Raw genomic sequence first — 21,740 nt, forward strand, 5'->3', positions numbered from 1 at the left:
ATAAGATTTTTTTTTTTTTTTACCTGATCAAGAAAACTCTGAAGTCTGTGAGATTCAGCAAGTGATTCTTGGATGAGTGCACTACTTGCTTTAGTCTGATTCAAAGATTCAATCAGATCTTTATTTTCTAATATATTGCCTTGTGATGTTGCAAGTGTCTGTAACAAGAAAAAAATTACTTAGAATGTTACAGTCAAAAAAAATTGTAACCGTTTTGGAAGCTGTCCTTCTTTCTAGACTCTACGTATTTCTGAATCACTGAATGGATCAAAACAGTAGAGAAACAGACGGTAAGTCCACAAGCTCAGGTAAACTAATGAAAGTTGGTAAAAGAAATAACCCAACAACAAACTCTCAAAAACCAGAATGCCAAGTTCTGAATCATAAGTTTTCAGTAAGTTTTTGAGAAATGATTTCTATGACAGATTCTTATGTACTACCATCACCAAGGTAAACATAAACGTCAGATGAGGGTGTTTTTTTCTATCTAACTATCAGCTTAACCTGAAATGGACTACTTGTAACAAGCTGTTGTACCCAGCCAATCATAAACTCATTTTCCCTCCAAAAAATTCCAATATCCCCGATATGATTTGCATTTGATATGATCCCCTATCTCATTTGCAACTGAGATGAACATTCAGAATTACAATTGTTCCACTTTAGCAATTAGAGATCCCCTTCAAAATCCTTGTGACTATCCTTCATTTCCTCAGTTCTCCTGTGCAAACATTTTTACTGTAGTTAATCTTATAAGAAATGGGAAAAGCTTGAATAATGCAGTCATTTAACCTTTGTTACTAACTTTCAGTAAAGACAATTGCTTCACCTGACTAGAGCTGAAAGTGAAAACCAAGTAAGTTTGATGCACAGTACATAGTTACTTTATTATCTTTCTTTCTGAAATTACAGATATACCTGTAACTACATTAACGTAATATTTAATGCTATCAAAACATTTTAATAAACAATATTTCCAAGGACACAGTCAATTTATCCATACTACTTAAGCCTTTCTAAAAGGCTAGACACAACTATGGCACTTTTTAAAAGAGTGAGTGATTAATAGTTCTGTTACTTATCTAGTAGTGTTTTTTAAACTTTTCTTTTTTAAATGGATTAAACAATTGCATTAAAAGTCTCTACTCAGCTCTACCAATAATTCTATACATCTTAAGAGGATGTAAAGAAATTTGGGATGTAACTGAATTAGCAGAACATGAAATTAATACACACAGAGTCTAAGTTCAATAGCAAAGTTTTCATTAACATACTGACGCTATACCAGATACGTTTCATCCAAAGCCCATTAAAATCAATAGAAATACTCCCTTTGATTTTAAACTGCACTGAACTAAAATAATCTAGACAATAAAATAAATTCTTTGCTTTGACTAGTAAGTAGCTCATCTTATAACTACTTCCTATGGAAAACATTCTCATGAAAGTGGTTGAGGAGACCATATTCTTGTACACGGGAAACAAAGCAAGCATACTCCAGAAGCACACAAATACTTCCTAGGACAGCATGTCAGGGTAACTGGAGGCAGATATTTACCAGTCAGCAACATTAGAATGCGCTTATGTAGTTGAAAAGAGATTAGAACAAGATCATCAGTATTTTCAAGGAATCTCATAGTGCTGAGAAGAATCAGTGTGCGCTACGAAACAGAGTATGTATGGCTTACCCCAATGCTTTGGGAAGAAAACCAGTAAAGTGAGTACTTTGAACGGAATTCCAATGTCACTTCAGGGATTAACTTGAATTTAGCTAGATTATCCCTTCTTTGTTGACCAAAAGCCAATATAGCACCCGTCTGCTTCTACTGAGCTTTATGTTACAGCCTTCAGTTTCAAAGAGTATTCTGATTTCAGCGCTAAGAAGAGTATCAAAATTGAAACCAGTCTTGGTATTAATACTAGTTGAAACCAGCCTTAGTATTAACATTTTGCAGTCTGTCACCTTTTGTTGCAGACATCTTAGGTATCAATTGTTTCCTGGACTTTCACACTTGACAATTCAGACTGGACAAACGTGCGAAGCTTTGGAGGTCTCTTCTTTTAGAATGGATTTAGGTGGATTTTTTTGTTGTAACCCTGAACTTTCATTTTCTAGTGGAGAATAAGATGCTAAACAATGATCAACTTGGAATATAACATTTTTCCAGAGAAGAAGCTTCTCTCTACCCATAACAGAAATCTGCCTTCTCACAGTAAACAAAGGTTTGACTTGGCATTTGAGCCTTCTGTTTAACAGGTAGTTTGCAGGATAGTAAATGTGAAAATTCAAATTAGATTAGACAATTCAGTGCAAAATTCTAGAATTAAAAGTATTTATGGCCAATCTAATAGAGCTTAGATTATTATTTTTTGAGAAATCCGTAAAAATGATTAGATTATGCTAAAGTCCATTGGGCTGGATGCTGCAAAGTCTCATGACTCAGCTACAGACCGAGAGTGTTTAGGCAGCATGTACATTGCCCTGCTTCTGTGAGATTCCACATGGGAAGAAGGGTTTGAGGAACATAGCTATTAGCATAAAATAGCTATGACGACACACTCCTGGGGGTATGGAGTACAGCTTCTGTGAAATCCATGACAAGATGCAATCGAAAAAGAAAACTGTCTTCTTTCTTCAAGGCCACCAATTCTTTTACAGAAGTACAACTGCTTTTGGAGCATATTTACTTTCATCAAGTATTTCTAAATATTTTTAAAAAAATTTAACTTGAAAAGAAATAGTGCAACTTCTAACAAAGTTCTTTTCCTTTTTTTAATCATTAAAATAAGTGAAATGTCTAGTCTCTACACTGTACACTACTCTAGCACTCTACAGCTATCCCAACAATTCGAGTATTTAATTTTGACAATGTTTAATGTATTGCAATGCTGTAAGTCATAACAGTTGCACATATTTTCTCTCTTATGTCTCCAATAACCCCAGACAAATACTGTTTTCATTTCCTCAAATCAAAAATTCTGACAGCTCATTATTCTCAACACTTTCATCATCTTCATTTAAACACCTAACAGTGTTAAATCTTATTGATCTAAGCTTATTTTACCTCCAAAAGAGATTCCTCAAGTTTAGCTAACTGTATCTTCTTGTCTTCTTCTTGCTGTAACAGTTTTGTCTTCTGCTCTTCCAAATCCGGTTTTTCGTGCTGAAGAGTTATAGCCAAAAGCTAAAAATAGAGCAAATTATTTAACGAGATGGAAAACATTCTAATGTTTCATAATATATATTCATTAATTAATTAGCAGTCTGTAGTCTAACATTTGAAAGCAGAGTTCTGATGGTTTATTCAGTTGCACCTGACATTCAATACCTTTCAAATGCACGTAAACATCTAGGATACTCTATAGTGGAAAATACAACCCAGGAACTACTATGACCCATGCCCTTGTGGAACAGCAGCTGCCAGCCAAGTTCAGATACCCTGGGGCATCTCAAAAGGCACTAGATGACTTTATTAAGGACCTAGATTTATACTCTTTTATGCCAAGACCTACACCTTCTCACCTCGACCTGAATCCCACCTGATTTTAAACTTTATTGGCAGTCTTTGTATGTGTACATATTGTCAGACATTAAAAGAAACAGGAGAGAGAAAGCACAAATTGGGAAATGGCAGTGAAGATCTAACAAGTCTGTAACAAGTCAAACCCCTCTCAGGTCAACAGAAAGAAAACAAACAAGAAAGAAAACAACAACTTTTTTTTTCCTCCACTTAAAAAGTGGGCAAATTTACTTGCTAACATTATATGATGCTTCCCTATCTCCAGTGGAGGGAGAAAAGTCACATGGCCATCTGGGCTTAACATTTTGAATTACATCTTACTTCTTAGTGTCTTATTTACTTCCCCTTTTAAGCCTCTGTTAAAGACTTCTTTCATGCCAAGTAAAAACATCTTTTCCCTTAATTTTGCATTTTTTCTATCTGTATTCTACATTTTGTTTCCTAAATATTATAGATAAAACCTCAAAGTTCCTAGCATTTTGGAGGAAGTGAAATATACAGCTTTTTCATTTCACTACATTTTTCTTGCACGAAAGTATCCTGATATGAGCAATACTGTATAACTAGAACACTGGAGAGCAGTAATACTAACATTTCCACAGTGCCAGAAACGCACTTTGAACAGAAAAGAAAAACTTAGAGAATAATCTGTTGCAACTGAAGTCAACGAGATAGTTTCCATTTTCTTTATTATGTACAGAACGAGTAAATTTTGTTCCAACTCCTGGAATTACTACTTGGTTCCAAAGTGCATAAAAACAAAATTTAGAAGTTCAATTTAATAATAGTATTGATTTTACCATTTACATTTGTGTTCTAGAAAATATCTCCATGACCATTAACCCAAACTGGGCCACAGGGCTCCTGCCAGAAGCTGGATGTATCTATGTAACATTTGTCCACCGTTATTATTCTGAATGCCTACCTGTCCTCTTAAGCCACTTCCTGTTGTGGTAAAGTTTACTTCAGTAACAATAGAAGAAGCATCAGGTGGAATGAAGGGATTTGGGTTCCTTGTTGATAGAAAAAGACGGAACTCTTCATTATAATCTATCATTTTGTCACCTATTTGTACAGCATAACGAGGTCCTGTAAATAATAAATATAAATGATAGTTATTCTGATTCAAATATCCTACAACTATCTTAAAATATTTTTGGATATAATAGCCACAAAGTATTACACAAATAGTATTTATTTTATTAAACTTAATTTATAAATTGCTCATAAAGAAAAACCGAATTATAACTTTTTAAGTAATATAATTTTGCCTGCACTGTTACATAAAAAGAAAGATACAGCATAGTACTAGCGTGTGAAAATTAGATAGCAAAAATATTTAATAGACCAGCCTAGCTTACTTATCCAATATAAAAAGCATAAATGACAAAAAATGCTCTCATTGTAAAGTAATACTAATGAATCTTTGAAAACTTCCAACAACAAAAAGGATACAAAACACCACAGAATATGCATTGGAGAACCCCCTTACTGTTTCAGAATCCTTTTATAACATAAATAGATCTATTTACCTTTTCACATAGTTACATCACTCTATCAACACAATAAATATAAATACATATTGACTAAGATGGCTCAGTATTTTCTGAGTGTGATTCAGACAGCCTGTGGGAGGTTGATGCTCCTGACTAATAATACCATGCTGTATAATAATTCTACTAAAATAATTATTCTATATGATATTGTTACGGAGAAAGATGCACCATAAAACTAAAGAGGCTGGAATATCTAGTTATTAGATTAAAAGAGAATTATTTCATTAAGAAATATTCCATAAATTAGTCTTACTGTAAAAATGTTACTTCAGTTACACTAGGCAAGAAATAATTTATGCAATTTTTGCTATCATGGTTTTAGTCTCTGTTTTCTCCCTAATACTTTGATATTTTTCAATATGCCTGTTCTAGAATAAAATCATATTTATGACCTCTCACCATCCTCCCTCCATTATGGAAGATTTCCGTTCTAATTGTGTCAATAAAAAAGAATAAACGATTAAGGGATCACAATAAAATTTTCTCCTCCTGATACCAAAAAAAATAAATAAAGAAAGAAAAAGAATTATAACATGAATAGTTTTGAAAACAGAATTCTTTTCCAGAGACATTTCTGAGGTGGACACAGCTGGGTGCTTCTCTTTTTTTAGCATTCGAAGCAGAGAATCAAAAATGCTCTAAGAATAAATCTCTTGCTAAAACACTGGTACAGATGAAAACCATATACCAAATTTGCCTCTGTGCCAAAGACCAACATAAATTTTAGGTCTACGCTGTAAAAATGTCAAACAGAAAATGGAAGCTGTAGAAGGACAACATTATTCCAGTATATAAATCCACATTTCTCTTAACAAGTGATGAAAAGATGTACAGCCATCACAAGCAAAATAATGCATAGAGGCCTGTTCCCCCAGTATGACCTCCACATTTTGGCAAGCAGAAGAGGGTGCTTGCAAGTGAAGTGACCAAAGAGACTCAAACAGCCACTACTTCTCCCTTATCAAAAAGCAATTTCCTAGTTAGACTTGTATAGACCTTGCACTGACAGACCAAAGAGGCCACCTGAGGTATTATGAGCAAATCCAGTGAATAAAACAGTATATTTAACTTAAACTGCTTTCCCCAGAGTTCTTCAGATACCGTCACCTCTTAATTTTATTCCTTCAGTAAAATCAGTTGAGATGCATGTAATACTCTGTCTCTGCTTTCCAAAGTCTAGCAGAAGCTAGTGGAATTAAATAGTAATAAAGATGTCCTAGGCTCCTATAGACCCTTGAAATCACCAACTGGTAGTGCTCTCCTCTTCTACTGAGGAGAAGGAGAGAAGCACAACCATAATGGGAGAATGATTGATATTTGAATTAAAATTCTCTTTTTAACTATACAAATCTGTCCTGTATAGGGGATAAGTGTATTTAAGATGATCTAGAGTGTTTGAATTTATTTTTATTATGTATTTAAAATTACAGATTTACTGTTGCCTCACACACTATTAGACTGCAATATTTTACTGGAAAAAACGACAGCAGTAAGGGGTCTTGAACTATTTCAAATTACATGTACCAGCTGTGCTACATGCTGAGTAATTAATGTTTGAGGCAAAATATATTTACATTATCATGAGTAATTATATTTTAATTATTATAATTTGGAAAGTACTTAAAGACACATACTGTATCTTTTTTCCTCATCCATTCAGTTGTTTAGATATAATTCCAAAATAGCCAGCCTAATTCATGCCAAGATACTGATATTCTTACTATTTATCTTAGCTGAACTTTTGACAAGTTTTCACATCAGCCTTTTTAAAACAACTGAATCCAAAGCAGCTTTTCATGGAGATATCGTAAAATATATAGATGTTTTTACTTCTTTTCATTGCATCAGGGGAGATTTCTTTCACTGAATTCCACCACTGTGCTGATATCTGTTGATCCTCCCATTCCAAAATAATCTCAGAGCTACATCTGTGTGCCTTGTTTAGCATTCAGACAAATGAAAGAGGAAGAGAAGCACTACCATCCTAAAACACTGATTCCTAATTGCGTAGTCAGTCCTGTAATTTCTGGTCTATTTAAGGCCCAAGCTCCTAAGAAAAAGCATGTGTTTGAAATTACCGCTAGAAATTAACTTAAAATTTAAACTGTGCAGAGATGATAAAAATATCCCATTTTAATTAAACTTGAAATATCTTTAAAAGCTTTTCAATATTTCTCCCCTAACAAACAAAACCATATCTCCAGCGTATTTCATGCCCTAAAGTGTTAGCAGCAGGTTAGTATTAAAGCAGAAAACTAAGTAACGCTCATGTTTTCAGCAGAATTAGGTTTTATATGACGCGTATAGATCTAACCTACACATGTTTTGAATAAACACTTGTAAAGATCTTGGTCATTTACCTTCAGCAACAAGATCTTTTCTTAACAACGGATAAAAAACAGGCTCCACTCTGTCCACTTCCTGTATAATAAGTGTTTTCCCAAATCTCACTGCCAGCTCAAGAGTAGTTAGGAAGTTGGTGTCCTGGGTAATAAATAAAAATAATAAAATCCTTTGATCATGTTATTTCTAAGTATTAACAGCTTGATGACTTAACAGTGAAGAAATGTACCGAGGCTCACGAATGGTTTTAGCAATGAACAGGAAGGCATAATACCAGGAGTACGAATCTAAGTATTATAAATACTTATGTTCTTCTACAAGCATTTTTGCCTTCAGTCACAAGTAAGTGTTTAATTTAAATAAGTTTGATACTAAGGGCTCTATTGAGCTACTGACATACAGGCAAGCCATTTAAGATGCTTAGTCTCCAACTGCTGCATCAGAAGAGTGCAGGTCTACCATAGGTCCTATGTCATATCTGTCAGGCCCACCTGGAAGTTTTGGTAATTAGTGTATCACAAATGTCACTAGTTAGCTCTGTGTCCAAACTAAATCAAAACCTATTGGTACTGAGACATCTAAATGAAGGTGTTTATCCGTACATGCCTGAATATGCATTTGGTCTTTAAGATCCCACTGTTATCAACGGGTATCCTAGACAGCTCAATTAGCAGAGCCTAAAAAGCAATCAAGCCAATTGGCTGGCAGGGGGAGCATTCAATTGACCAAACTTAGGTATCCAGTACCATACTAGGGTATCCAAAACATCCACACAAAGCTGGCAGGGATCTGTGAAAGACTACATTTTGTTGAAGGAAAAGCTTGAGGCCAGGTGAGATTCACTAGGGGACCTTAAATGACACAAGATATCTCTGTCTATGTGTGTGCAACTAAAACAAGGCTCCAACACCCATGTAAATAGCTATGTGTACACAATCTTAGGGATCTTAATCTCAGACTGAAATCCAACCTAACATTTACACAGTATATAATCCCAGGAAAAAATTACATAGAAAGAGCATATAGAGACTCCTGAGATACAGGAGTGGTTCATACTACAACCGAGAATATGAAAGATCTCCCTATTTAAAAATATTTTAGTATCTCCCTCTCCTCAGAAAATATTGACAGTCTTGGAGAGGGAAGCACAGAGAGGTAAACTTGTAGAAGTAACACTAAATGTTGACCTCCCAGTTTTAAACACACTGACCTCCTTGTTGAGTCAACAAATTATGAGTACCATGTTCAAAAATATAAGGGATCAAGTTTTTGAACTGTATAAGCACATACTTTTATAATAAAATAGTAAAGCAAAATGCAGACTGACCTTGATCATTTTGAATACAAGTTTGTGATCTTACGCACGGTTAAAAAGGATCTCAGTATTGCTGAAAGAATGAGCCCGCATAACCATTTTAATCTAGAACTCTGTGAGAAATTATATGGTGCATGGAATACAACCACATTTTGGTAACTGCTATCACATCCTTTAATAAACTGTTCTCTAGAGTTTGAACAGGAAGTGCTCAGGCAGAACAGAAGAGAAAGATCAAGTGTAAGTACTGGACCTGCTGGTTAATAACTTCCAAACGTGATTCTTTCAAATGTGTCTTCAGCCATTCGGTAGCCCTGAAGGAAGGATCTATCAAAAATGGGCAAACTGTACTCTAGGAAAAAGAATATATATATATATATATATATATATATGACTATATAAGTAAATATATATATGGTTATTAAATCTTTTGTTTAAGAATAAAATTTAATGCTTTCTTCCTTTGAATAAAATTTAATGCTTTCTTCCTTTGTTTCTCCAAACCAAGGTTTTCATCATTTTAACATCTTTTTCTTTTAAAAAAAACTGTTGAAAGAAACAATACAGTCTAATAACAAAATTACAACAAACAACAGTAGCAGAAAAAATTTTCTATTTCTTCTTGTAAAAAATTAAATTGTTAGGTGTTTGGCCTACTAAAGTTAGCCAGTTCTGTGGAGACTCCTATTTTTAAAGGAAAATACAAAACCACTATAATCTACAGCTTTTGTTAATCACAATCACTTTAAAACTTAGAAACGTAGGTATTATTTTTCTAGTTTTCTCTTGTAGTGGGCAAAGGTATGGTACTTATCATTTTTGCACTCCAACGCCTTTTAGGAAGAATAAATAATATAAATATTTTGCAGACACATATATAGATCCAAATAGTTTTTTTTTTTTTTACTAAAATCAGAAACATATCCAGATCCCAAAACTACAACGTATAATATTTTGTATGGTGATATCATCACCTATTAACAATATATACTGATGAGATAAGCAGGGTTCCATTTTAATAAAAACCTCATTTCATTAATGCATGGTTCCCATAACAGTTCTCAGTAAAGATTATTACATTATTACATTAAATAAGGATATGTTATGCTGAAAGAATGCAAACACACACATACATAGCAATCTTAATGCTGAGACTTTAACAATTGATATACTAACCAGGTGAGGGCTCAGAACTGACATAAAGGCCACACACACAGTGTCCACTAAGATGACAGTAGTGTGGTAAGTGAAAAGAGACCTCCTACAACCGACATGCATTTATGATATAAACACATTTTCAGCAATTCTTTGATTCAATCTAATAGAAGAACACGTTATTTTTTACATTCTGAGTCTTCTGTTCCAAACTGAATGACTACACAGATCTCAAACTGGAACAGCAGCAGTGCAGAGAATCATGGAATATATCCTGGCTTCAAGTGGTGATAAGCATAAAAGTTTGAGAACTGTACTGTACATAACATTGGTAAAATACAATGTCCTATTCTGGCTTTAAAAGGATGCTAAGCAAGTTATACAGGAATAGAATGATTTGAGCTGAGGAAGGGCTTGGAAACAATCTTTCATTCACAGTGAGATTTTCAAGAGCTCAATCTGTTTAACTAAAGAAAAAGATGAAAAGAAGATTTGATTACATCATGTAAGGAGGATACAAAGTAGTATGCATTGAAGAACTCTTAAATCACACTAAGAGAGAAATAACTAGACAGAATATCAAGACGGTAAACCAAGATACATTTAAATTAGCGTAAAGGCTATAACTTATTTGTGAGAATCATCAGTCACTCCAACAAACTACCCAGGGTAATGGTGGATTCTCCACTTTGGAATGGCATTAAAACTTTACTTTCTAACAAACATAGCAACTACTTCAAAATTACAATATCACATTACAATTGTATAATTGTATAGTATGTATATTTATATACTATAGTGTTATAACTAAATTCTTTTCTCAAGTACTCATTTATTGGGATTAACTGAATGGCATTTTATATCCTCCACCATAGAGCTAGTGTGAAGATCCTTTAAAGATATAAAATATACATATTTAGAAAGGTATCTGCACATAGCATTTTCCATTTTTACAGGAAAAAAAAGAACTTGAAATGACATGTCAAAGTGCACATTTATAACGCATAATCTTGTCGTGATTATGTCAGTGTCCACAGTTATTCACATCTTACGTCTGAATAGACTGATAACAGGTTTCTTTTGTAGGACTTTGGGAAGAAAAGAATAAGAGCAAAATAGAAAAATGCATATTTTCTTAAACTGTTTTGTCCCTCTTATCTGGAAATATAGTCATGCACGTTAAAAATGCTATATTTTTTTCTATTTATGTGTTTGGCAGTGCTAACAAAATAACAAAATGAAGGAGTCCAGAAAGATATGTTATAGAAATTTGTCAAAACTGAAATACTTTCAAGACAAGATACAGAAACAAATTTACCTGCAAAATAACAAGAGCATTTTCTATTGAAAGGTCATCTGAGGGTAAACCTTCACTTTTCCAGACTAATTCCTCACTTTCTGTACACAGGAACCGCCTTACATCAAACTCTGGCAAATGAAAGATGTATTTATAGGTTTGTGTGACTATTTATAGTCCGCATATTTTTTAAGCCTTCAGCACTTTAAATGCATTAGAGATTCTGCCAACATAGTGCAAACCTGCATATTTCTCTTACATTTTTTTATTTTGTTGCTTGGAAGTTATTGCTATTGGCTGATGTTATAAAAACATTTAATGGTGATATTAACTCATATCGCATAAAAATAATTACTGAAAAAGCAGAAGCATACAGAATCCATAGGCAAATTAACAAGAGCTGATGTGGAAAGATTCATTCATAGGAACTTTTATTTCCAGTAAAGATTGTGGGGCTAAATCTTAAGAGTTTATAAGAATTAACAGAACTAACATAAGAAATAGTCTGTTCGTATGTACAACTACTCCTTGAATAAGAGTGGATGTTGTTACTTTTCATTTGGGAACACCAAGACAAATGAGGCTGTTCATTAGAACTCACTGGCATTTCCCACTTACTTGATTGAGCTATATTGAACTATATGCAAAAAGAAAAAAAAAAATTACTTTCAAGGTCTGCTGATTTTGTCCATTCATCCAAGCTGGCTTTTCTCTGGTCTTCTGGAGCAGCAGAAAGATAGGTAATAAATGCAGCTGCTAATTGAGCTCTTTTAGGCAATGTAGCCAGTTCATCCGTTATCTCTGACACCTTTAAGACAAAAGCTTGTAATGTTTAGGTGTTTTACAAAAACCAAAAACAACAGCAACAAAAACTATGTTAAAATTGCTCAGAAGTTATAAAAAGTTGGAATTGAATTTGCCTGTCACTGACAATACAACCTGCATTTCAGGCTTCTATACCTAGCTAACCCACTGTAATACAGACATGAAAGTGTAGGAAAAGTTCTTTCTAGCTCTGTGCTGAGGCATGGATAGATGTTTCTGAGAATTTAGCCACTAAGATCTATGAATCTGATTTCAGTTTGCCACTTATGAGCATCTGAATAAATAATAGTATAATAGGAAATTGGAAACCCTGTAATACCAGCTAGTTAACACCACTTACGCAGATACCAAATCCTATATGAATCTATTCTACTCAAAAATGTGATTTGCTGCAGACTCACGTGATAAAACGTATTTATCATATTTCTGAATACCTTACCCCCGCTATATCACCTCCGTTTTGAAATATTCAAATATTTTGGAAAAATTTAGGGTATATCAAAATAATATAGAAGACTGCCATAACCGGCTTGGAAGTACTGCCACTTTTTTGTTTCCTTAAATAGTTTCCTTAATTTTTTTTTCCTTAAACTGACTTTAAAAAGTCACACTTCTGTGTCACCTTTTTTTGTGACCAAAATGACTAAAAAAGTTACACTTAAAAGTTGACAGTTAAAGAAAAAGCAACATTTTATTACTTCCTCCTTATTTTGAAGTGAGATGAACTCAGCTTTTCTCCTCTAAGCTAAATGCCGCCCTCAGTATGGTATCAGTACCTGACTAATACATCTGCTAGTTTGATCTATAGCGTACCATTATTACGATATCCTGAAATTTCACAAGACAGGGGTGATGTACCAGAGTAAAAAACTATGAGAAGTCATTTGGGAAGTGTTTAAACCTGGGGACCAACTATACCCAATTTCTACTTCCTAGAGCAGACGAGGTATCTGTAAAAAGGCTTGCAGCTTCCCAACTATAGGCTCATACCTTCTAGCAAGGAAAATCTATTTCCTTCCATGAAACTGGACACGCTATGAGAAGGATTCATCTAACCGTAACTCTTCAAAATGTAAGCATTTAATCTAAGTTCTTTAAGCTTCTTCTGATGTCAATGAAGAGAGTAGACACTCGTCTCTCAGCAGGGAGATTTATCCCTTTTCAAGGTACTCAAGAGAGCTAGGTATCACTTTCTGGAAGCGACAGCTGTTTTCAACTTGTACGTAGCTTGAAATTTGCCTGTTCTGTTTCAAACCGAGGAACGGCTTGCGTGCCCAAAGGCTTGCCCGAATATTATTTGAGCTAATAAGATGTACTCTCTTTCCCTAATTTAGGGGCAGAAAGATTTGCAAACACATAAATGAAGATTTCAAAAGCAACATAAAATTTTGGATAGCTGTGTATTTGCATTTCCAAGATAAAATAAATCACTTTTATGGTGTCCAAGATAATGACTGCTCAGTGCCTTCTAAAAACCTGTCTCTTATAACTGTGTCACAAGTTAGACAGTGCAAATGCTGAAAAGTTCAGCCATCTTAAAAAGTACATTATTATTGTGATTGAAAATGGTCAAAAAAACATTAAATGTTCTACCCTAAATAATGAACTTTTTCCATATTCTGTATCTATCTGATACAGGTAAGACAGCTTGCAGTCTTGTAGGAAGAAAATTGTTCATTTCTGATGAGTAATCAGACAAATGTACACTTACAAGATCAGCAGAATGCTGATAACCTACAATCTACAAACAGTGAAAAAACTGTCATTTAAAAAATATCAGTTATAATATGTATTAAAATATGTATTAAAATGAAAATTGTCACTAACCTGGGTGCTCCATCTTTTGTGTTCCCTGTCTAGTTGACTTATTAGTACCTCTGCAGCTTTCAATGTTTTCTGAGCTTTACTAAGTTCTGCTTCAAGTTTTGCTGCTTCTGTTGTTCTGCACTGGAACCTGTAAAATAATTACTGTTTGCAACTGCTGTCAAGAACTACCAAACTGATGAAGAGTTTTCAGGGCAGTCTAAGTGTACTTGTCATGAACTCCTCCCTAACTGTTAACAAAGAACACAGCTACTACAATTCCCTTTTATACTTTACGCTTCTTTGGCGGATGAGTACCTTAAATTTTTCACTAACAACATTTAGAGATACAGGTGAGATTTAAAAACGCATTTGCAATATAGAACATAATGTCTGGAAAATCATTTCTTCTTTCATTTAAACAGCGTGATGAGAGTGGTTGATGTCAAGCCTTTTTCTGTGCCTAGGCAGGACAATGGTAGGCTCAATGCCATAATACAAATTTGTAACTTTTTGGTAAATTGCCACTACTAAAGCTTTAAAAGGGAAAACTACAAATTTACATATGAGCCCAATTCAATGCACAGTACTCTATTTTGTAAATTACTATGAAATAAGAACACGCACCAGTCAATAAGCAGTGTTTTGGTATTCTTTTATAATGTTTAATGCATAATTAAATTATTGGGTTTAATAATCTAGCTTTTAAATTTAATATATCTAACTGTAAACAGACACAGTATCTAGGTTTTCAGAGACATCACCATACATTATCTAAATAACAAGAATTTTCCACTTTTGTGGACTACAAAACATTACTTTTAATAACGTGCACGTCAGGTTGTACTGATTACACTTAAAGTACCCAAATAGAAGAATCAAACTAAAAGGTTTGGATTAAATTGAATTTGGAAAAAATATAAAAAAGTTCACCATAGCAATTTTTACACCACTGTGTGCCAATACTCGATGAGATATTGAAAGAAATGACGATAGCTAACTAGCTAACCGTCAGAAAAGTAGACCAACCTAAAAGAAAAAGAACAGTCTTTCTTCATGCTGCGACTAACAGAAGTCTTGTACAGGAAAATTTCCAAAGTCCTAGCAAGATACTAAAGTCCGCTTAGAGATATGAAGGGTGGGATTCACACTACTTTTTTATGTCTGCAGTGTCTACACTTAAAGTTGCCAGCATAGTCTGCAGTGAGAAGCAGGAACTTTAAAGGAGCAATTCGTCTGACCTATGAGATGAACTGCATTCTAAAAGTATTTATATCCACTGATTATGTAGACAGCCTAATGTGGCTACTTCTAACGTATATATCCGCAGTGTAGAGAGCTACATTTGGTCAGAAAAATCTCAGAGTATTCAAATTGTAAAATCATCAATGTTTTGATTTACATCTTGAAATAAACAAAATCAACATACTTATCTTTCAGTTCTGACACTTTTTGACCAACAGAGTTGAGAAGATCTTCTAAATTCTGTTTTCTGTCTTCGGTTTTCTTGAGATTGCTAAAAAAAAAAAAAAAAAAAATTATGTTTATTTTAAGACTAAGAACACAAAGGGAGAAAAACGTAAGTGTAACAGAAAAACTAATACACAGAGAGAGCCCAGAGACAGTTCTTTTCTATGATTACAACAACAAAAAAAAATCATCTTTCATTTTTAAAAATTTTGACTTTGCAAAAGTTTATAATCACAAAAAATAGCTTTGAAAATGCACACCAAACACCACATTCAAATGTATTCTTAAAAATCAGGGATTCTCTAAATTCCTCCATTACAGAACTTTACGACCTCACAAGACAATCAGTATAGATCCTTCAATTTATGGTTGATGAGAAGATTATTTCATGTCTTTACGATTCTAAGAACAAGCTGACTACACTTGGTACATCTGAAAAAAAGAAGAGCATGGGTTTCTCTGACAAGATACGTTTTAAACATATTTAAGATACTCATTTCTCCCACACACATTTCAAGTGAGACTGGTAACTTGTGCTTGGCCAACAAATATACAAAGCACAGCTTCCAGGGTAAAAAAAATATATATTGCACACTTTGTGTCCTTGCATGAACGTTCCACCACCTGTGGGCCAGGAATGGTTTGGGATTTCTTATATTTTTAAGAAACTTGAATTCCTCCTCGTTGGCCTTAGTCTAAACCACCACTGTTGGAATAAGGACATTTATTTTGCAATGGTCTCTAGCTTACGCTTCCAAGCCAGCCTTTTCCTTTTCCAAAGGTTGTATTCGTTCTAGGACATGGGAATACTGGACATTGGCATTCACCCAAGAGGCTAATGGAGCGGCTGCAGCACTGGCTCGTTTAGCGTTCTGAAAAATCAGAATCAGTTACAAATAAGTCCTCTAAGTAAAATACAATTGAGACAAATATAGAAAAAAACAATTGCAAAGATTCATCAGTTACCAACACAGATATGCAGATTAGTCAGTTCCTCTACAGAATAGACCTTTTAAACTATTACAAAGAGATTTTATTGTAGGCCACCAATCTATGTAAAGAAAATAATGGGTATCTTTACAACTATGGAGCTTCACTGAAGTCATAAATTTCTAAATGATTCCAAAATCTGTCAGTGTTCTCCTTCAGGGAATTACCACCTTCCCTGTAAAAATAAGGAACGAGTATTTTAGGATTTCTTTTAGTAGGTACTGCCAAATTAGGTCTCAAATATCGATCAATTTAATTATCTTTTTTCAATTAAATGTAAAGTTGAAGACTCTGACTGCTACAAGGAGGCCACAGGGAGCTAGCTACAACACTTTGACCTGAGTTCTGATATATACCAGAGACACAAGATCTCTTGAGAACTTTACTGCCTAATGATTCATCTCATCCCATCCCTCCCCAACTTCCAACAATTCCTTACTGTTAGAGGTAGTATGCAACAGAGTAGCCTCTGCTACATTTTTCTCTCTTTTTATTGACAAAGATTTTTCCTTTGTAAGTAGGATTCATCATTGTTTTTCTCTAATTTAAGTCCATTATAAAAATTATGTTTGTAAATCAGATACTTTTTTTTCCCTCATTTTTTGCATTATATATAGTGACTACCTTTGGATCAAAAGATGTTCTGTTCTTGGAAAGAAGTTCTTCAACACTCTCTCGTATTTCTTTTGGAATGTGACGGGCATCAAAGGTTGCTATGTCTTCTCTCACTCCTCTTTTGGCCAAGAAACTGTAAAAGGTATTAAATAGTTAAGCAAAGAAGAAGTAAATAGTAAAGATGTTATTTCTCTATGAAACTAAAGCATTCTGCAGACACATTATTACTGCATATAACAGAAAGCATTTCATGTTGTTAATTGCTGCCTTACTTCAAAGCTTAAGTAAAATCCTCACCTCTTCATGCTCACCCATGATGTATCAAAAATTCCCATCAGCCGTAAAACTCCTTCTAGTATGTCTCTGATTATGTCAGGGGGCATCCGTAATGACCGGATTTCTGATAAAGACTCTGGCTTTATATTTCCAACAGCTAGTTTAGCTTCATTAACCAGTGGCTTAAAATATAAAAATGTATTAAAAAAAAAATGAGGATTCAAGAAACTGAATAATTGACTTCTCAGTGCTCATACTATTTCCTGTTCTTTTTTGTGTCAAATATTTTATTACCTAACCAACCACCTTCAATACGTATCTATGTAAACACAGGTTGTTAAAAAAATTGTCATCTATTTATTGGTGATATATTTCCATATATCACAGCATAGTATCATCCTGACATTCTCTAACTTTTAATTCAGCACTTTAATTCACAAATGTTATATAGACATTAGTATTGATCATATTTACTTTTTCACTGCTAAAAACTTCACTGTAACAACGTTATGTTTTAATAAGGATGTTAATTACCCTTTAGTGGCATGCCTATCTCTGCAAACATACTTAGAAGTACCGGCCACAAAAAGCTTGCTTTTTTGTAGGCAGCTAAACAGAAGGTTGAAATCCAGACAGCCTTCACCTTCACTGACAAAGCAACAAAATGATGAGAAAGCAAAGAAGGTCATACAATCCCATCTTATACTATTCTATAGAAGGTTATAGATGGGGCATACCTTGCACATGCATGAAAGACCAAGGGACTGACCCTAATCCTGTATTTCTAAGTCACTCCCAATACAAGGATATGATTCCTGGGTACCCACGATATTCAAAAGGAAAAGAAAAAAAACAAGCTGCTGTATTTTTCCTTATTCTTTAGGATAATTTCAAAATGGATGGGATGAACAGTAGAGGATGAATGCCCATGACTGAAGGCACACACCTTCCCCCCAAAAAGATGCTTAACGCTGCAAGGTTTTTTTAAACAAGCAGCCTGCTATAGTGCCGTTAATATACATAACTTCCAGTCCTAAGACGTTATAGAAAAATATTGGTCACTGAACTATTCCACTTAAGGTGATAATGCCAAGCCCTGTGATATTACCAGCTTCTCCAAGGAGAAGCGATACAGTTTGTCTAAAGAAGACTTTAGTGAAAACGACAGATCTCAGCTGTAGACTGTCCCAGCATGGAAGTAGTAACTGAAGGTAAGATTTGGTCTGAAAAATCTTAGTATAATTAAGATAAATAGAAGATAAATTTGAATGGCGAAAAGATAAGCTAAATATGGCAATTAGAATAAACTGCTTTCTAATACACGAAGATTTTTAATATCTAAATAATTGAGTGTAAAATTTTAGAATTAAGAGGATAAATCCACAGAATCGTTTTGCGTGGCAGAACTTGAGTCAGTGAAATAAAATCAGACTGTAAAAGATTACTTTTCCTTATTAGTTCTTACCTGAACCTCTTTAAGTTCATCTTCAATTTTTCTTTTTCTTTCTTCTATTTCTGCAGCCTCTTCTGCTATCCGTTGTTTTATTTTTTCCATTTCTGTTTTCTGCTCACTAGCACTCTATAAGAGAGAGAGATTATCTTGAGTAAGATTCTTTAGTTTTCAAACTTAGACAAATTCTATTCTTTTACTTCTCTTATTTCTTTTAGTCTTAATCATAATATAACTTGCACAGGACCAGTCACACTTAAATATTTGAAAATACTTGACAATAGGTTAATTAAGAAAAATACATAAGCACTCTGGGTTTAAGTGTACATTTATGTGACTAAATTAGATGGAACTTAAGCATGTGTTGCTTTTACCATGTCTCCTTCCCTTTCTTTACTGTACCATGGACAAGATTTATACCTCTACTTTTCATGTTCCTATGACTTACATAAACCGTAACATTTGAAGTGACATTAGAACGTTAGAGGGCATTTACATGTTCTGCAAACCTAAATAATCAGAATTCTATAAACACTTTTTTTAATATCGCTGGGTCATCATGCTTCATTGTTTATGGCCTACACTTTGATTTTGTCCTACAATGCAATATCTGCTCTCTGTGCAACATGTAACTCTATTGGACAACAGCAAACACAGACTTAAACACGTATCAGGGGAAATGGCATAAAAATTCTCTGAGGCCAGCAGTGCATACAGTGCAGCAGTCAATCTACCAAACCAATCACTTTTTCTATTATTCAAATACATGTACACTAAGAAGATGGACAACATATAAAAGTATAAAAAATAGCTAAAAATAGTAAGCAAATTTATAAAAATGGGAAGTGATGCACTTTAACAGAACTGTAAATCAAGGGTTTTGAGAGAGCAGGCATCTACTGCATACAGAAAATGTTTTTGCCTTTGAGCTTCTTCATTTATGCTTGTTTGAGTTGATTAGATTAAGCCAATGACAAAATAAATGCAATGCAATGAGAGCAGATTCATTATGGCTTAACCTATATGTATGATTTCTGGAAGTATCAATTTAGACATGCACTTTCCACACAATTCTTTTACTTAAATGAGAAAATACTATTGAATAAATTTACTTCTTCAAAAACAGGTCTACCTCTGAGCTGAAGGATAAAAGTTCAAGGAGTTATAAGGATTAAGATATTACCTACCCTTGTTTGATACTGATCTCAAAGGACTAAATATCAGGAAATAAGTACTTTCTAATAGATCCACAAAATTACTTTGTAAGATTTATTAGTTAAAATACCGCACTTCATCAATATCTTCTTGGAAGTTCTTATTTGTAAGAGATATTACAGAATGGATCAGCTTGCATGTATAAAGTTCTAAGAAACCGTCCAGTGTAATCTACAGTAGTAAATATTACTCAGGTGCAAAAGTGATACTGATCTCTTCCTACTCAATCAATTCAAATATGATTTAAATCATCTAATCCTCCTTGCCCTGTTGCAAATTTTTTCAAGCCCCAGCACTCATTCCTGGCAATTCCTTTGGTAACTTTTCTTAAAACAAACAAACAAACAAACAAACAAACCCACAGTTATGGAGACCAAAAATAGAAAAAGATTTATTTTTTTCACTTCTGATGTGACCATATACAACACCTGCATAGATACTGTAATTTCCTGGAGGGCAGCATCAGCCTCATCCTGCTTAGTTTTAAGTAATACGCTTTGTTCTCCAGCTTTTCTGTTCAATTCATCCACCAGGGCTTTAGCTTCATTCAGCTTTGAAACACCTGCCTATAGAAGTTCGTAAGAGTTAATTGCTTGGCAGGAAATTGTAAACACACTTAAACAAACGTTCGTTACAAGCAGTATGCAGAGACTAAAGGTCACATAGACTAATATTTTTCATTTTTCATTATAAAACAGAATGCAAATTCCAAGCCCGCTGCTGTAAACTCCGAGTCACAAGCATCCCATTGTCTCTCACACTTGCCATCCAAGTTCTGACTCCCTATGATTCACTTTCTGATCATTTCAATTGAAATCTCAGCAGACTTTACTGATAGTTCAATTGTCTTCTTTGACTTCGCATGAAACTTATGTTCCATGTTTTCTCAATATTATTTACGACATTTTCTTAATACTATTTAACTCAAAAAGGAAATTTGATGCTCCTAAATGTGTAAGCGTAAGGTCTTTTACTGTATCAAAAAGCTGAAAACTAAATCCTCAAATAATACATTTTTAAAAGAAGAGTAAATGGTATAGCATTTCAATTGAGTTAACTGATATTAACTCTCTATATTATTTTCCCTTTAAAAGCAAATCTACAAAAATTAAACAAACTGAAACAAACTAGACTACCCTATTCTCCACATCTGTACATTCTCTAAGGAACACAGATGTATATAATCTAAATCCTCAAATAAATTTTAGATTAACAAATTTCTTTATCAAGACTTTCTAAATAATTTGCTTCATGATAACCAGATGATAAAATTATTTCAAAATCTATTTGAAAAGAATATTAACTGGAAAATGTTTGCTCTAGGATAGATGTCTCTAATTTTCATGCAAATGACTACTTCTATTTAATTAAATAAGCAAACAAGGACAAGAGTGTTTGCCACAAACAAATCACACTCCAGTTGCAGTTATTTTCCAAATAACTAAAAGACAATTTCTACCATTACAAACTTAAATCTTCGCAAATTGCTTAAAACAGGGATGGAAAAATATTAGCAGGCAGAATAAAAAAAGCATACAGCACAAGGCAAGGAAGTGATATGCTTTTGACAGACGCTTCTCCTGATAGCTCTTTTCTTTAAGAACAATTACAATTTGGCAAGTGGGTTTTCAGAACAGCAGCAGGGGTCACTGGGAAGAGGAGCTGAAAAGCAAGGGAAAAGAGGGAAGTTACATGCCTAAAGGATCGTATAGATTTTTCTAGAAATATGTTATGAAAAAAAAAAATCCAAGGATGTATTGATGGAAAGATACAAGTGAGTTTCAAAAATAAGCAAGTTATAAATATAGGACAGGAATAACAGGTAGTGATGTATGTCTGTGAGATGAAGTGTATTTGATCTATAGTTGCATAAAGTTCTGATGTGTGAAAAAGGAGTTTGAAATAGACT

General features: G+C 33.9%; 1 protein-coding gene across 6 annotated transcripts in view; it reads right to left on the reverse strand.

The window, feature by feature from the left end:
- Positions 1-21,740, reverse strand: part of DYNC2H1 (dynein cytoplasmic 2 heavy chain 1) — a 191,192-nt gene that overhangs the window by 115,938 nt on the left and 53,514 nt on the right. For all 6 annotated transcript variants that reach the window (XM_068930371.1, XM_068930372.1, XM_068930370.1 and 3 more), the window contains 14 exons: positions 20,260-20,397; positions 18,632-18,745; positions 17,188-17,348; positions 16,900-17,023; positions 16,036-16,157; positions 15,245-15,331; positions 13,840-13,966; positions 11,854-11,995; positions 11,209-11,318; positions 8,989-9,087; positions 7,438-7,561; positions 4,447-4,610; positions 3,066-3,185; positions 24-158 (listed from right to left, as the gene is read on the reverse strand). In XM_068930371.1, coding sequence (XP_068786472.1) covers positions 24-158; positions 3,066-3,185; positions 4,447-4,610; positions 7,438-7,561; positions 8,989-9,087; positions 11,209-11,318; positions 11,854-11,995; positions 13,840-13,966; positions 15,245-15,331; positions 16,036-16,157; positions 16,900-17,023; positions 17,188-17,348; positions 18,632-18,745; positions 20,260-20,397 — 1,767 coding nt within the window. The remainder of the gene's footprint in view (positions 1-23; positions 159-3,065; positions 3,186-4,446; positions 4,611-7,437; positions 7,562-8,988; positions 9,088-11,208; positions 11,319-11,853; positions 11,996-13,839; positions 13,967-15,244; positions 15,332-16,035; positions 16,158-16,899; positions 17,024-17,187; positions 17,349-18,631; positions 18,746-20,259; positions 20,398-21,740) is intronic.

Source organism: Struthio camelus, chromosome 1 (assembly GCF_040807025.1).
Source record: "Struthio camelus isolate bStrCam1 chromosome 1, bStrCam1.hap1, whole genome shotgun sequence".
Taxonomy (NCBI): domain Eukaryota; kingdom Metazoa; phylum Chordata; class Aves; order Struthioniformes; family Struthionidae; genus Struthio; species Struthio camelus.